Source organism: Phaethon lepturus, unplaced genomic scaffold (genome assembly GCF_000687285.1).
Source record: "Phaethon lepturus isolate BGI_N335 unplaced genomic scaffold, ASM68728v1 scaffold6712, whole genome shotgun sequence".
Lineage (NCBI taxonomy): Eukaryota > Metazoa > Chordata > Aves > Phaethontiformes > Phaethontidae > Phaethon > Phaethon lepturus.
Window position 1 is genome coordinate 23,031 of NW_010522505.1, and position 16,529 is coordinate 39,559.

General features: G+C 38.3%; 1 protein-coding gene across 1 annotated transcript in view; it reads right to left on the reverse strand.

Annotated features, from left to right (window-relative positions):
• The window catches only part of CCDC149 (coiled-coil domain containing 149), a gene marked incomplete at its 5' end in the record, with an annotated part of 39,045 nt that overhangs the window by 6,552 nt on the left and 15,964 nt on the right, over positions 1 to 16,529 (reverse strand). Inside the window, 6 exons of the mRNA XM_010281820.1 lie at positions 3,746 to 3,822; positions 9,474 to 9,618; positions 10,917 to 11,001; positions 12,299 to 12,371; positions 13,853 to 14,025; positions 15,500 to 15,616. Of these exons, the coding sequence (XP_010280122.1) occupies positions 3,746 to 3,822; positions 9,474 to 9,618; positions 10,917 to 11,001; positions 12,299 to 12,371; positions 13,853 to 14,025; positions 15,500 to 15,616 (670 nt within the window). The remainder of the gene's footprint in view (positions 1 to 3,745; positions 3,823 to 9,473; positions 9,619 to 10,916; positions 11,002 to 12,298; positions 12,372 to 13,852; positions 14,026 to 15,499; positions 15,617 to 16,529) is intronic.

The window sequence follows — 16,529 nt, forward strand, 5'->3', positions numbered from 1 at the left end:
ATTAACTAACAGCAGAGAGCCCCCCCACAGTGTAAGGCAAAATTAATTAAAATAAAAAAAAAAAGGCAAAATAAATCTGATGGCTATTTCAAAATGCAAAAGTCCCTGGAAGAATGCACTTTCCTTTAACAGCGAAGGACTTTTGCGTTGGAAGAAAAACTAAATCATACAGGGAACTAGAAGTATGAAAACATCTGATAGATATTCATACACAGTCAAAAGTAGCCACATACCCAAAAAGATATAAAAGAATCCAACGGAAGAAGTAAAATGAAAAAAGGTGATGAATAAAGAAGCGGGGGGGGGGGGCTTGGCCAGGAAAGAAAAAAGCGGAATTGTTTTCCTTTTTTTTTTTTTTTTTTTTTAAATAAAAAAAGTAAAGTCTGAGCTAAAGTCCCTGCATATGCAAGACAAGCTTCAAAAAATAAACTTCTTGATTTCCAGCCAGCATTTACACAGTAACATATTCACTTTCACATTTTTCTCTGAAAACCAACCTGGTTACAGAAAATAGAGCTAAGCTCAGTATCCACACATCTAAGCAACAGATGTGGCCCAAAGAACCCGATGCATATTTATTTAATAACAGTGACTCACATCGATTCATGAAGAAGGGACATGGGGGTATTGCTGCACTACATTCTGTGAATCATGATCTAAAGTTGGATTACACACAGGGAATTTCAATTAGCTGCTGTGTAAGCTCAATTTTATAATTTATATAGCTTTGTGTTCCTCTATTTAATGAATTTTTCAAGGACTTTAGTGAAAAATATACAGATCTCAAAATAAGCAGACAAGTTTTCAGTAGTAGTAAATTGTTCATTTTCTTCTCCAGGGTTGGACATCCTCTTATAACCTCTGCTGCACCCTACACCACTATAACTGGCTATACCCCCAGCAGCTGCTGAGTCCATTAATTCTACCTCGTCTCTGCTCCACGCTGACTACTGCAGAGCAAGAGGCAGCACTGAAAATTTCTTATCATCCCAGACAGAAAAAGGCTAAGTCATGATCAGCTTTTTTCCTAGGCTTTTTTCAGTGGAAATCTGGAATTTTCAGGAAATGATAGATTCTAAAAAAATACAGAATTACTTATCTGAAATGTCTAGTGACATCAAATTGTGAGAGGAATAAGGTGCTGTTTACTATATACTATTACTGAATACACTTGTTATACATGCATAGTTGAACCACAACATACCTAAGACAAAGCAAAGAATTCAATACTGCTGCAAACATCACATTCTCTGTTCCCTTCTCAAGGCAAGTGGGCTCATAAAAAGAAAATCAAGAGCCAAATCTATGCCCAAGCTTGCTTTCTTTTCAGCGATGAACCTCTCAAGAGATGAATTTAATTAAAGCCCATTTTCCAAACAGGAGAAGCTAGTTTATGGTAGGCAGAACTTCTACAGAAAATGAACTGTACTACCAGTTTCACCATGTCAAAAATTAAATATGCACTTCCTCTTGATTTAGCTACCCCATAGTTCATTCATGCACTGCTCAAAAAGCAGGTGACATATGTCACCTAACAAAAAATCAGAAGCGGTCAAGCTTGTTCTTCAATAGGATAAAGTTTATTAACATTTATTAACACCATTTGGAAGATATTAATATCACAGTGACAGCGTATGTTATAAATGTGTATGGACAATGATGCCTAAATAGGAACATTAACTTCAGATTAAAAATCTCCAATTTATAATGTGCGTTTCTTTCAGTGCTACACTGAACATCAGCTTTCATCTGTGTATTTTTTCCAGTGACAAAAAAGTTCAACTTGCAACTTTTTTCTCTCTGGATTTAAGACTGACTAGATGAGATACTCTCCATGTTCTGCCCCTCACCTGAGCCAACATTCAGCTGCAGAGTCCACTGTGGTAGTTCCCACACTATTTGTTACATGCTGCTGTTTTATGGAGCGAAAGCTTTCCACGCTCTGAAAAGAAAATTGGTGACCCACCAGGGCTCTTTCTGGTGACCTTGGGACTAGAGTGCACTTGGAAATAAAAGTGCACTCTTGATTTAAAAGGGAAGCAGCAAATCAACAAACCTTGGGGCTCAACAGAACTCACAATCCAGTGTAAAATTCCTTTACAACTATTTTAGATCATCCTTTCTTACTATTTTCCTCAATTTAAAGGAATTGTCTCATAGAGCAGTCTCTGTTTCTCTTGTGGTCATCTAACTCACTTGACTGAACATCTCAATCTGCCAGATATAAAAATGTTCAGATAACATTTCCATTTATTTACATGCAGTGACAATATTTAATGTACTGCTAAAATCAGTTACTAAAAATATACATCAAGCAGAACCTACTCCCAAATCCCACTGAGACATTGTAGCTCAGGCCTTCAGGCAGCAGAAGAAAGGAAGGAAAGAGACAGTTGTTATTGTATAAACATTAATTTGATGTCTTACCTACATAGATCAACAATGGTACAAGAAGTTCCCACTGTTCCATTTTTTTAAATACATTTTGCAAAGATTAGAAACTCTGCATTTATTAGTGTATGAATTTCATGGAACACTATTTTTGAAAAAAAACCAAAAAACCAAAACAACTACAGTACCTTAAAGAAGTGAGTTTATGATACACATTTTACTAACGTACAAAACCAGTTTAGAAGAATGTAGAACCACATTTGTCTTAGACAAATATTTCACCTGCATCTTTTGAAGAATGTGGGGAGGGACAAATGCACCAAGTACACTGTGTATGTTAGGTGACTAACTGAAGAGTAATCCATGGAAACAAATTTGGGACCTTCAGTTCTGGAAAGCATCAGCAAGAGAGCCAGTTCCAGAAAGTTGATTGAGAATGCCTACAACGGGCAAGCTAAAATGGAAATAGCCCACATCAGGCCACATGGTTGAACAGCATAAGTATGTCACAAGGTCTCTTCAGCTTTGTCAGATGTTTTCTTCTAGATGGAAAGGTTAGGTGGAAAACACACAGAGCCAAAAAACTAGAAGCCTAAACCACACTATCTCCCACCCGCAGTAGCACTGATAGGAAGCTGTAAGCAACAAAGCTTAATGATGCGAATGCCAACAATGGAGTAGCATAATTTACAGTGGTTAAAGACGACACAATTAGGTGTAATGCGAAGAAAAGAAGCAAAATGTAACTGTAAATTAAATATTGCAAATTTTTCTAACAGTGATGTCTGTTAGGAAGCAGATTAATCTCCCATTACTTGAGTAATTCAAAAACCAAATACAATACTTAAGATGCTACAGGGAATAAGCCTGTTCTGGAGACATGGACTAGAAAATTTAAGATCATTTACATTTCCAATTTCTCAGAGTTTATGATTCTACAGAAAAACATTAAAAATACAGTGATAAAATCCATTTAAGTTACAAGAAGTACAAAATTAATAAATAAAATTTGCTGAAAAACATAATGGCCAATATCTTATGTATAATTTTATGCAACTTTTTAATTAAAATAGTTCAATTTTTTTTGCCTGCAGACTATGGAGACAATTTGATTATTTCTAGTATTTAAAACTTCTTTTTTTCCCAGTATATATATTTAACTTAGCATTTAAAGAGTCTAGTGATTTTTTATTTCAACTTAACGTTTATTAGAGGTTTCTAATTTTGCAAATGTGCTGAATGGCATATTTGCAAAATAACTGTCATTAAAAAAATTATAGTCAGGCTTTTCTTAAATGTAAATATACCCTCGAAAACTAAATAATGCAAGCTCTTCTCTTGAGTTTTTACTAACCTGGAAGACTCCATAGGCCAGCAATTTCCAAAGTTCTTAATTTCTTTTCTAGTTCTGCCACTCGATTACCTAGAATTCTTTGGAAAAAGAAAACAAAAACAGAAGCCAGGAAGAGTCAGCTGAGATGAGATTCCTTGTTATACTAAGGTAACCAAAGCCCCATTGCTTACATGACAAGAGTTGAATTTTTAACTTGTTACTTAGCTAGTGCAGTAAACCTGTATACGGTCATCTCTTTTCACGAATGGCAATGGACAACCTCCTCCACAGTTATAGGAAAATGACACATAGTTGTCTAATCTATCCCATGGTTTTAAACAAACAAGCAAACAAACAAAAAAGTCTAGGATGTACTGGACATTAAACCTTTGCCCTTTGGTAAAGACAAAGAATAGCAACTCATAATATTTCTATTTCCTTGCCCACAAATATCTCTTCCCAGTTACTTTTACTTTCTCTACAGCTAAAGCTAGAAGGTAAAAGCTAGGCAGACAAAATATGGAAAACTCAAGACAGCATCTAGATTGATTTTGCAGTTCTAAGACACAATTCTGGCCTAGTCCATCATTCACACAGGTTTCTCTATCACTAAGATTGTTTCAAATGGCAAGGAATATCTTTTTACACTACGCCTTTTCTTTTAGCGCTGAACTCTCTTTTCTACTTTACTAAAAAGCCTCAAGCTCTTTAGTGCCTTTATCACCCAACTCTTAGCTTTCACAGCATTCCTTGGGCCATTTCTTCTTTTGCATCTGATTCCCACTCAAATACTATTTGCAGTTAGCTCTCCTGCAGGATTTAACTTTGTCTTAATTCTCTCCCAAGATCAAATGAGAGATTTCTACCTTGCAAGGAGCGCTCTTTTTCCAATGAATTCTTCAAAGTGTTTCTCTCACAGGCACAGCAAGTCTCCTAGAGTTAAAAGTCTTTAAATAAATCCCAAACAATGCTCAACGGAGTGGGAAACTTAAACAGGGCAGCAATTCTAAACATGACAGCAGAGATAATGGACAGCAAGTTTTAGTCATCGAATTACAGCAACGGGATAAGTTAGTTTAAGTTTGAACTGAATGCTGAGAAGCAACATATCACAACACAGCAAGGCAACAGTATCTTCCCACGCTCATGAGAGCTGCGTAATACTGCACTGCATGCTCTCCAGCGAGGGTTTTATGCTGCAGACATTTGAGCATACTAGGAATGTCGTTACTGACAAGATGGCAGAATCTAGGAAGGATGTGAAGAATAGCAAGCCCAGCAAATACCAAAGGGACTAGAAAAATTGATTAACAAGGACTAAGTATTTTTTAAATCTCTGATGTGGCCAATGATTGTCACCACAAACGGGTCACAAAAAAAGAAAAAAATCCTTATTATTTTCATAACTAGTTCACCAGTAGTTCCAGGGCAGACAAGGGGAAAGATACTGCCCTCCCTGTCGGCTAGCTGTATCATAGAAGGAAACTCAACCCTCTGCATTAAGTTCAGTTATTGCAACTGCTCTTGTTATTCAGACAACAATAGCAAAGTCACTTTTCTCTTACTTCTCTTAAATTTTATAATTAATCAGCTGTACCACACTATTTCTAAAGGTTTTGGAGCAAATCTATCCTGGTAATTCCTATTGGATCCTCAGAAGAGGCACTGAGCTATTTTTTAATTTTGCTGCAGGTTCTCACATAGAAGGATCATTCTGTGGCTCTGAACAACGGTTGGCAAAAAGAGAGAACAATACTTAAGCCTGCTCCTTTCAATCAGCAAGACAGCAAAATACATTCAGTGATGAGTATGACTCTAGTTTGCTCCAAACCACATTATCTGAAGACAGGTATGGGAGAAATGACCCCTACACAAAGCTGTGAGTTCTTATAGAAACATTTTTTTGAAAAATAAATGTGTAAGCAATCCTGAACACAGCATGGTTTACCCTATTCCTTCCTCTCCCTTGTGACCTCCAGATAATCTGCCACCTCTGTATGTGCTGTGGAAAGACTGAGCTGTGGCGGCCTGGAACAGTAGGTATTTTTAAAGGGGCTGCATGGGTTGGTAGCATCAAATTCCCTAATCTATTTTTTTATCTCTAGTCATAGTGGACCAGATCCTTTGACAAAAACAGAAGGATCATGTCATAGACAAAGGTGCTGACAGCTGTTTCTGTTGTCCTCTGGTCATGAGTCTAATGCAACAAGGGAGTTAGTCTAAACCTCCCTCTGGGATAAGGTTTTACAGAAATCTGTTGTTCACGTAACAGTGGCAATGCTGCCCCCTGAATTTAGAAGCTCCCTCTGGCTCTCCCATGCTTCCCAACATACATGGCCATAATCCGAAGGGAGCTGTGCTGATTTACAGCACCTGAGCTCCATTCACCTCACTTTCAATTGAGATCTCGCTACAGAAGACATATACCCTCACACAAATACAATCACCCAAATGTCTGCAAATAGGGTCTGTCACAGTCACATACCTAGTTCTGTACATCACATGGAAACATTTACTCAGTTACAGACTGACACAATGCTTTTAGTAATTTTGGTCATGACCGAGCTTGCCCAAGTTAGAAATGTTAAAATTAGTGCAACATGTCTAAGCAGCAGAGCAGCTTCTATGCTCATCCGGCTTGCATGGGTACTGGCAATTTCAGGAACAAATTGCACTAACAAGAACATCTAATAAATGGTTTATTGCTGGCAGAAGAAAAAAAGATTTTTATCCACTTGCTAGGCAGGGTTAGGACTGTTTATTTTTGCATTTCTGTAACTATTTAATCTTGCAACACGTTACCGCATACAGAATTCATTTACAACTGCCTTTTCAAATTAACCTTATGTGCTTGTGAGGAAAAACACAGGATGTTACTTAAACTTAGCAGTAGTAGCTACCAATCACCTGGGGAAAATCACCTGTTTTCTTCCCAAACAAGTTCTTTTTTTCTTAAAAGTCGGGCAAAAAAAATAAAGGCTGGATTTAGCCTACTCATTCCTAGGCACATATTCCCACAGTTCCTTTTATCATGCCACATACTTAGAAAAGCAGCAATAATAGTGTGTCTGTTCCAGGAGCAAGTGGCAATGGATGTTTTTAACAACAGTATAACAGCAGAAAGTCAACTTCAACTGCACACACAAATTCTAATCTATGTAAAAGAATTGACTGTCTTGTTATTGTTTCAGTCAATCAGAAAGCAAATCTACCATTCTGCTACTGTAAACTTATATAGCCATATCTCAATCTGCAAGCCACAAAAAAACTTTAGAGTAGGTTAACCATTTGGAGGAAAGTAAGTTCATATGGTCTGAAAAGTCTCACTTACTGATAACAGAATCAGTAATAGGTCAATCATCTACCAAATATCAAAAGCAGAACTTCCCTGAATAAAACCACCACCCCAAAATCTCACATTCTTTACTCAGTAATTCTCACTTTCTTCACACATCTCAAAAAGTGTATCCTCCAAACATGTTCTTTGTTCAGGGAAAGCCAGGCAAACAGAACAGAGGGTGAAGAAGACTTCTACCTTCTGATTTATGTAAAACCTTTTGTCGTTACCATTCTCTCTAACACCACAACCTTCTCAACTTCCTACTTTGAATGGAGAAATGTCTTCAACAAAAGAATGCATTTTCTACCAGTACCAGTTTATGGACCTGTCCGTGCACTGACCTCACTCTCGACTCTAACCTTCTCCAATAGGTGGGCAGTTTCTTCCCCATTTTCAGAAGTCAGCAGTCTTTACTTGTAGCTTTTTACATGGCAAGCAAGTGCCCCCAACAACCAGCTAATGCACCTCAAATAAAGGATGTTTTTCCCCCCGATGTCCTACCTGCATTTCCCTTTTTCACTTTAACTCTTTCGAGTCTTAGGCATTTCTACTTGAAGTAGCTCCCATTCCTCCTAGCTCTTTAAAAGCTTCTTTAATCCAACTAAAGCGGAAGGTGACAAAAAGAATGAGCATACCATATAGGAGTGTCGCTGAGGCTCTTCACTCAACTTGTCCAGGATTTATCTTTCTTTTTTTTCCCTGGAAGCAGCCTGAACTGAATACAACACTACAGTTCTGAGCACACTCCTGACCTGGGAGAGACGTGGGCTGTCACCTCTCTCTAAGACCTGATTTTCTACTGGGCATAGAATACTAGTTTGTGCATGCATCCAATCTCTACTCCTATGGCTAGGTAGGACCAGCTGGGCATGCAGATAAAAGAATCCTATCTCCTTGCGAAGGCTTAACACAAGAAAACCCATACTCAATAGTTGAATGCAGAGACAGTGGTATCGGAAAGTAAAGTCATCATCACAATGATACACCTGAGAGATGAAAGAGACTGCACGTCATCAAAGAAAGATAGAAAATTAAGAAAGAAGTTTGCTACAGTTATATGCAAGAGTATGCAAACTAGAACACCAGGTAATGATACAGTATCAGGATGTAAAAGGCAAAGGCTGGTTATATCTGGAATAACAAAAGTTACTCTCTGGATGTTTTCCTTCTGATGCTACATTAGCAGTACAAAGGGAGTAAGCAGGTGTTAGCCCTTCATTAGCACTGCTCAGTGCAGGAACTCCTCTGGCACTACATGACAGGGACATGAATTTAACTGAGCTGCCAACAGTTAGATCTAGGCTACATTTTCACCACTTTAGTCTCCCTTTAGCTGATTAGGCATTTGCTTTCTCAAGGGTATTAAGAGTGGCTATAAGCTGATCCTCCACTTCTGTTGCCACATCACTAAGAATTATGCAACGGAGTCTGCCTCGTATCACAGTTATCAATTTTCAAAATGAATCATCTATTCTAGTGCAATACAGTTGACTTCAGTACCACTCCTTCCTTTCATAAAAGATGTCTGCCTGTTTCTGGCATCTGGTCCTGATGTGCTTTTGAGAAGCCTGAATAACCTCTGATTACCAGTAGTGACTCAGTGTTTAAAAAAAAAAAAAAAAAAGGAAAAAAACTGAGCACAGAATCAAGGAACACCTCCTAGCTCTGATTGTCATACACTGTATAAGGACAATAATATCAGAATGTCAGAAAATGTGTCAAAAATGATTACATTCTGCCATGATAGGGGCTGTGCAAGACACAAAGAATTCTACTGATGAGTAGAACAGCTAAGAGTAAACAAATTCTCCTTGAAAGTTCAGTTCAGATTTTTAAAAAAATCATACAGTAGCAATTCAACTGTTTATCTCTTACAACTTTTGGCGAAGTAACTATAGGAGCAACAGCTACCATTTGTACGACGCATAGGCTGCTAAGCCTGTGACAAGTGTTACACCAAATCTTTTCAGATCCTTTCCTAGGTGCAACATTTACTATGCCCACCAGTGTTTGTTAGCAAATTCCTACATTAACGATCAATTATCACACATGTTCTCTTCCAGTTAAAGGGTGTCCTTTCTCCCGGCAGCTTTTCTTCAGCCCTCCCTACAGACTACCTGCTAGAAGTCCCTCCTGTGTTATTATGGTTTGTCTTAAATCTGAGCAGCAAATCAATCCTTGCCTAGCAGATGCAGACAGGACTCTGTCAAACCCAGGTTTTACTTTAAAAATGTAATTTTTCTCTAAACACATACCTGATCTTAAAAACTAAATAACCCACCAGTTAACAATGACAATGAATTTTCTGTGAAAACGGACTTTCCTTCCCATGTCCCTGGAACTCCCCCAAAACTATGACTTTTCCATAGCTTGCTAAGTTCTATTTTACTTAGAAGTCATGCTACCTACTTGTTGGTTTGCCTTTGGTGTTGTATGACCATGTTTTTTTCATGGATAGTTTCCAGCAATGCAGTGGCCAGTGATTTGAGATCTGAAATGGACTGTGGAGTGGCTGGTAGGCTACATCCATGATCCTCCGACAACAATTCTTGGACTATAATGTTAAAAACACAAATGAGTTTCGGCTTCTCATGCACAGAGATGTGACACAAACATCTACTTAGCATTAAAGAACTATTCTTGTTACTTAAGTAAATACATATTTTTTTCCTTCAACTAAGAAATAAAGCCAGAAGACCAGAAATATAACCCCTAGCTGGCATAAAGATGGTGGCTTTCTAAGCTGATCATTATTCCACAGCAATTGCCAGAACAAGTATAGGCAGGCACATTTTATGTTAACTTAATTCTGCTTTTGGAAAATTATTTTTGTTCAGAAGGAAAGAAACTCATTCTTCTACAGGCCTACAGATTGGTAAATCCACAAGGAAGCTTTTATATTACTTTTTAGAATTATTATATTCTTCAGGTTATTTAAGACTGATGTGAAAATACAGTCACCCATGAACTCTTCCTCTGCAGCTTAGAACATGTACCTCTCAACACATCAGGAAGTTCACTAGTACCATTAACTTCTGGAACTAGAATCTGGCTCTGCCTCTTTATTTTTTTTTTTTTATATATATATCTCTCTATAATGTACTTGCATACATATATATAATGTATATATCTATAATGTACTTGCATATTATATATAATGTATGCAAGTACATGGAGAAAAGGATGGAAGACAAGTCAAAAACAGAAACACGAGTTTTGACCTACTGTGACAAATATTACTGATCTCATGTGTGTGTATGAATACACCAACATCTAAATGGTAGGGTTCCAGGTATACTGTTTGGCTGAAAGAATTTTATCTTCCCCTTTCTTTCCTAATCTTGTTATATTCTTTGAAGGGGGAAAAAAAGAGATTACACCATTTTGCTACCCATGAAGAAACATGGGACAAAAGGATTTCTTGCAAAACATTTGAATGTAAAAGCTTCCAAGAACAGTAGTAGAAAACCTGACTTAGTGTCCCTCTTCTACCACCCTATTTTTCATTGGAATATGAATTGTGGTTGCTATTGTTAGCAGAGCAAAGAGATGAATAAAGAAATTATTTGTCAGGTTCAAAATTGCAAAGGTGTTTAGTGATTTTAAAAAAAAGATAAAAATGACAGGGGAGAGAATGAACGGCAACAGGGTAACAAAAGGATAAGCAGTACTCAAGAGGCAAATTTTATATTGTCAAGTCAACTGAAAAGGACAAAAATTGGCACATGATAATAAACAGGAAAGAGAAGAAAGATTTTGGTTTGGTTGGTGAGGAACGGGTTACTGAAATTAAGAGGTAAAATGGAAGGAATTCAATGAGATATGCAACACCATGCTGCATTTATGTAATACCTTGTTTTGCAGACAGGACTCCAGTCAGAGCACTGCTACTGGATCTACTATGAGTCTTTGAATTTTTTCGTCTCTCTAGTGCATTCTAAGAAAACAACAAATATCTTATTTAGAAAAACAGTAGCCAACAAATCCTTTCATTAGGACTAAAGAATCTGGGACTTTGGATTTTGGTCTCAGAACAACTCTGCAGAGCCTGGAGCTTACATCCATAGTAACCTATGGGAGTGTGACTCTCCTGGAGTATAATTCTCCAGCCAAAGCAGTCTTTGCTATGTTATGAAGACTCGTTCTGTCTCACTGCAATCACTTTATTCTATTCTCTCCCACTGACTCCCCCAATGCATTTTTAAGACTTGCCTATTCTTTAATAATCTGCTGAGTGCCAGTGAAGATACTCCAGTATCCTGTAGAGAATATCAGTTGGGAACAAAAATCAGACTTTCCCCAGCATTTCTCTGAATAGGCTTCAAAGGGAAAGCTCAAACTCCTCTATCAGAGTTTCTAGAAGCCCTGTTAGTAGCAAATACCGACTTTCACGAATTAGCAGCAGAATGATCCTGCTACAGAAGTCCAGCTCTTCCAAAATAATTACAGTTCTGTGAAACCCACCAGACCACCAAGATGCTCAGTTCTCACCAATAAACTAACTCACACTCTGAGAGACCCAGGTTGTAAGTGTGAATAGACACTGAAATGAACTTCGGACTTTGAGGAGCTTTGCTCATGCACAAAAAGCAATTAGTGCTGTCACTGCTTCACAGTGACCTAAATAGTTAAGAAGTCCTATTGACAGTCATAAGGCAACCCTTGTCATGCCCTGACAGCAGCCCTCCCCTCCCACATCCCAAAAATCACTTGCAGAAGAAAATGGAGTGCTTGACTTCAGGGAAGAGCAAGAATATTTTGCCCTCAGGATTCAGTCATGAAGGTTTCATGCAAAACAGCACATATCTTAACCCAAGAATGGAAGAACAATGAAGACTTCGCAATCATTAAGGCACATGAAGAAAGGGAACAGGGAGACAAGACCTGCTTGTAACAGCAACACAGGTGTCACCTGCTAATTTTCACCAACCAGCAGGCTGGGAAGCTGATCATCCTCCCCAACAGAAGGTTCCCCCACAGAACTTAAAAAAAGGTATTTAATTGATTTTTCAAAATATTCTTAATGGATACCCCTTTGTACTACATCAGCTAAGAAGCCTACAAGGAAGACTGAGCACGTAATATGTATACATACTAATATTGTCAAAATGTTAATGGTGGATTTTCCTTTGAAGACACCATTTTGTTCTTTAAATGCATATGAACATGAGAATGAACAATAACCTCCATGAGCAACAAAACACAGTTTAGATGATACAGTGAGAGGATCTTACCTTATATTTAGTAATAGTAGACTTAAGAAGGTTGACTTCCTCTTGAAGTTGTTTTAATCTCTCTTGAAGATACCTGAAAAAGAAACGTAATCCATTACCTCATGTTACCTTCAAGTACTGCCTCAAGTGCTCCTCTTTACTATTTAGCATGTCATCTCTTTGAACTACTAAGAGTTCTTTTCCCTCTGCAGTTTTGTCAGGGGTAAAATAACAAAATCTTACTGCTCTTGACCCCATAAAACTTTAAGTAGGGAAACAAATTGCATCAGAAAAGGAGGCTGCCCTTCTGTTAGATTTGTCAAGCATGCTGCACAACCATTTTATATCACTCCTCAGGTTTTTTGGGAGGGAAGCTAAAAGGATATATTTACATCTAGAGGAAATAGTCAGGAAGCATTTACTCATGTCCTCCGTACTTGAAGCTCTGTGAGATGGACACATGAAGATTTGTATATATGTCAACAGAAGACTCAACTAAGCAGAATTTTTGCATTGCAATATCCATCACTTACATGGCACTTCTCATTAGTAATCACAAAGTAGAAAATTTAACAGTACAGTTGAAAAATGGTATACAGTTAACTACAACAGTACAGTTCTTCCTAACAGAGTTTATGCACTTGGATTAGATGGCTATTTCCACATAGGAATATATCTTTTTCGTTTATAAAAGGTTTATAAAATACCCTCTTTCATATAGTGTAACCGCAGCTGTATTTGGGTTTGTGAAAATTTAACTATTTTAGAGAAAAAAAATCGTATCACTGTCAGGAGAGCAGGGGACATAAATTGACACAGTACTCTGTAGGCCATGCGAAACAGAAAAAAACCCCTGGAGTTGCTGGGAGGAGGTAATGCCTTTGTTACTACACTTTCCTACCTGAAGCATAAGTCTCTGAAAATGGAAAGTGTCTTACAAGATCTATTTCACTTTAAGGTAATTGTTGACATTAAGGGAGGTACCTGCTATGGCTCTGTCAGTGACTCCTCTCTGTCGTCCTTAGCAGAAACCATTAAACACATTCTTTTCCCAAGGCAGTGGCAAGAAAATCTACACAGGTGATTTCACCAGCAACTTTTGCTGGCAAATCACCCCATGTTGACAACCTCGTTCTGTGGTGAGAATTATGTCCAAAACGGTTAACTCAGGGTACTCAAAGTCCCTGTTTCCAATCCAAGATTAGCCCATTACAGCTCACTATGAGTTTCTGAAGACACCAATTTTTAATATTCTTGCTTTTGGTGCCATACAGTGATGGGGGTAAGAAGTTCTGCACTTCCCTTCCTTTTCCTCATTTAGCTCTATTTGGGAATATCACTGACATCTCTGTAGCCAAATAAAACACTGGTAATTTCCTGCAGCCTAACTTTCTCAATATTATTTGATGGTTAGCTACAGTACAAACAAAGCAGACAAAACAAATTACCAAAATATTTTAACTCCTATTCTTGGATACATTTTCTTTAAAGTTTTGTTGTAACTGACTTCCGGGAGCTCCTGTTAAAGCAATAAAGCTTGTTCTCGGGAAACAGTAAGGTTTGCAATGCACTCACCCGTTCTCCATACACAGAGCATCTACATCGATGATACGGTTTTCATGTCCTCCTAAGACATGATTAAGTTCTTGGTTTAGTCTGTCAGACTTATCTTGGTAAAAAGAGCGCTCCTCTTTCACATCCTGTAACTCATCCAGTGCAGCCTGTAGATCGTATCTCAGAGTCTCGATCTGAGAAGAAAGGAGAGCTGTATGACTATTTTTAAGTTTAATCAAAAGATTACATAGCACCCAAACTGAAAACAGCACGAAGCACTGCATAAAGTGATAGAATCTCTGGGTTGGAAGGGACCTTTAAAGGTCACCTAGTGCAAAACCCCTGCAATGAGCAGCGACAGCTTCAACACAACCACAGTGCTCAGAGCCCCATCCAACCTGACCTTCAATGTTTCCAGCAATGGGGTATCTACCACCTCTCTGGGCAACCTGTGCCAGTAGTTCACCACACTCACCGTGAAACATTTCTGCCTTCTAGTCAAAATCTACACTCTTAGTTTAAAACCATTACCCCTTGTCCTATCACAACAGGCCCTGCTAAAAAGTCTCTCCCCATCTTTCCTATAAGTCCCCTTTAAGTACTGGAAGGCTGCAATAAGGTCTCCCCGGAGTCTTCTCTTCTCCAGGCTAAACCACCTCAACTCTCTCAGCCTTGCTTCATAGGAGAGGTGTTCCATCCCTCTGATAATTTCTGTGGCCCTCCTCTGGATCCTCTCCAACAGGTCCATGTCTGAACAAGATGGATTTCGGACAGTCAAAAATCTTTCCAAGGCTCATAGTGCCTGGTACTTTTAATCTATTTTGGTATTATTTCATTAATTTGAAGTTAAGTAACTTTAGCAGGTATGACTTGTTTTACAAAATTTCTAGAAAACAACTAAAATGTAACAGCAAGAGAAACTTTTACCCATACTACAATTCTGCTACAAACATTAAGCTGTTTTTAGCACGTAATTTCTACGACTCCAGGAATGAACTCAACTGAATAAGAGTTTGGCAAATTTGGAGGATGAAGTGAAAATCTGTAAAGGGAAATATACACCAATAATGGGACTTTCAGCAATGAAGCGCTACAGAACAGGAAGAAGAACTGAGAAAAGTACCAAGTAATCCAGCATGGAGTTGACACGGTGAGTTTTGCTACTAAGCAAAAGGGTGAAGGACTCCAGTATGAAAGATACCCAAGGACAAAGAGCTTCAAACTTTCAAGGAGAGGAAACAGAGTGTGAGAAGAGTCTGCAGTTAGTTGAAAAGTCTCTATTGGCACCTCAGAAAATACTGATAAGCCAAGAAGGATAACAGAAGACGGTATGAAAAGAGGCCAGGTGACAAACAGAGAGCGTGTGAGCTTGGGAACAGAGATACCAGAGAGAATCACACTGGAAGAAGAAGTCAGCAGGCCTTCTAGTAAACTAAAATAGCACTGCACTTGAGTGAAAACTGAAAAACAAGAAATATGCGCCTCTTCCTGGATCCCAAGTTTAAATTACTGTTTAGTAAGAACTGTATCAGTAAAAATCCCAACACCTTCACCACTATTCACAACGTTAATCAGCTACCACCCCTCCAAACACAACAGAACCAGTCATTTACTTGCTACTGCACTAGCTCTGTAAAACATGACAGTATATGCCCATTTAGTTATTACTTGTTCTCGAGCCTTCTCCAACTGTCGAACAAGGTCCTCCCGTTCATGTGCTGCAAAGTGGCGAGCCCCAACTTCATCATCTCCAAGTCTTTGCTTTGCTATTGTCATTCGAAGGAGCTGCAATTACAAAAACAGATTCAGTAAGCAAGAGAACACAGGCTGTAGGTCAGGGTACATCTGCATTAGAAAGAGTAAAGCTGTCACAGATTTCATCTCTTCCAGGCCAAAGAGCTGGTATTAGTTAAACCAGAGGGAATTTTCTGAGCTTAGGGCTCAATCCTGTTCTCAGTGAAGAATTCCAGTAGAACACTCAAAGCATCAAGAGGAGCTGAATTAGACCTTGCAATAACAGTCACCAGAGTATACAATTAATGAAAGACTAGGTAAACACAGACACATGGTCAATGTTTTTTAGGAGTGACAGGAACTAATTCCGGTCAGACTAAAACTAGAGAATTCTCAGGAAGCCATTTTCGTACGTAAATCTTAACATTCTCTGCAGCAGAGAACTCTTCCTAGTTAAGAATAAAAAGGCATGAAGTGGCTTGCCCAGCTTCATTTTACTGATACCGCTTAAAATCTCACTGCAGTACATAAGTGCAGAATTTGCCTTAACAGCTGCTAACACATTTGCTTGTGCATTTTATTTACTTACAAAAGTTAATTCCTGTTAAAAACAAAAAAACAGGCCAACAACAAAAAGACTGGGCCAAAATGCTCAAACAGCTAATGAGCTTTGTGACTGCTAAAAACAGTCTGACTTGAATTAATACAGTTATATCCAATATCCAAAGCAAAAAGCAACTACCTTCCAAGAACCACTGAGTATTAAAATAACAGTACATAAGGCATTCAGCATTTAAAGTTGTTTATGCTGAGTACAACTAGACAAAAGTGTTGCTTCTCCATGGTCTCATCTGTAGGAGCTCCACAGAGACTAGAGAAACCCCACAATAACCAGCCTGACTTTCCCCATATCTTTGACTGCACCAAGGAATTAATGTACATCATTATATTGCAGAGTTAGGCA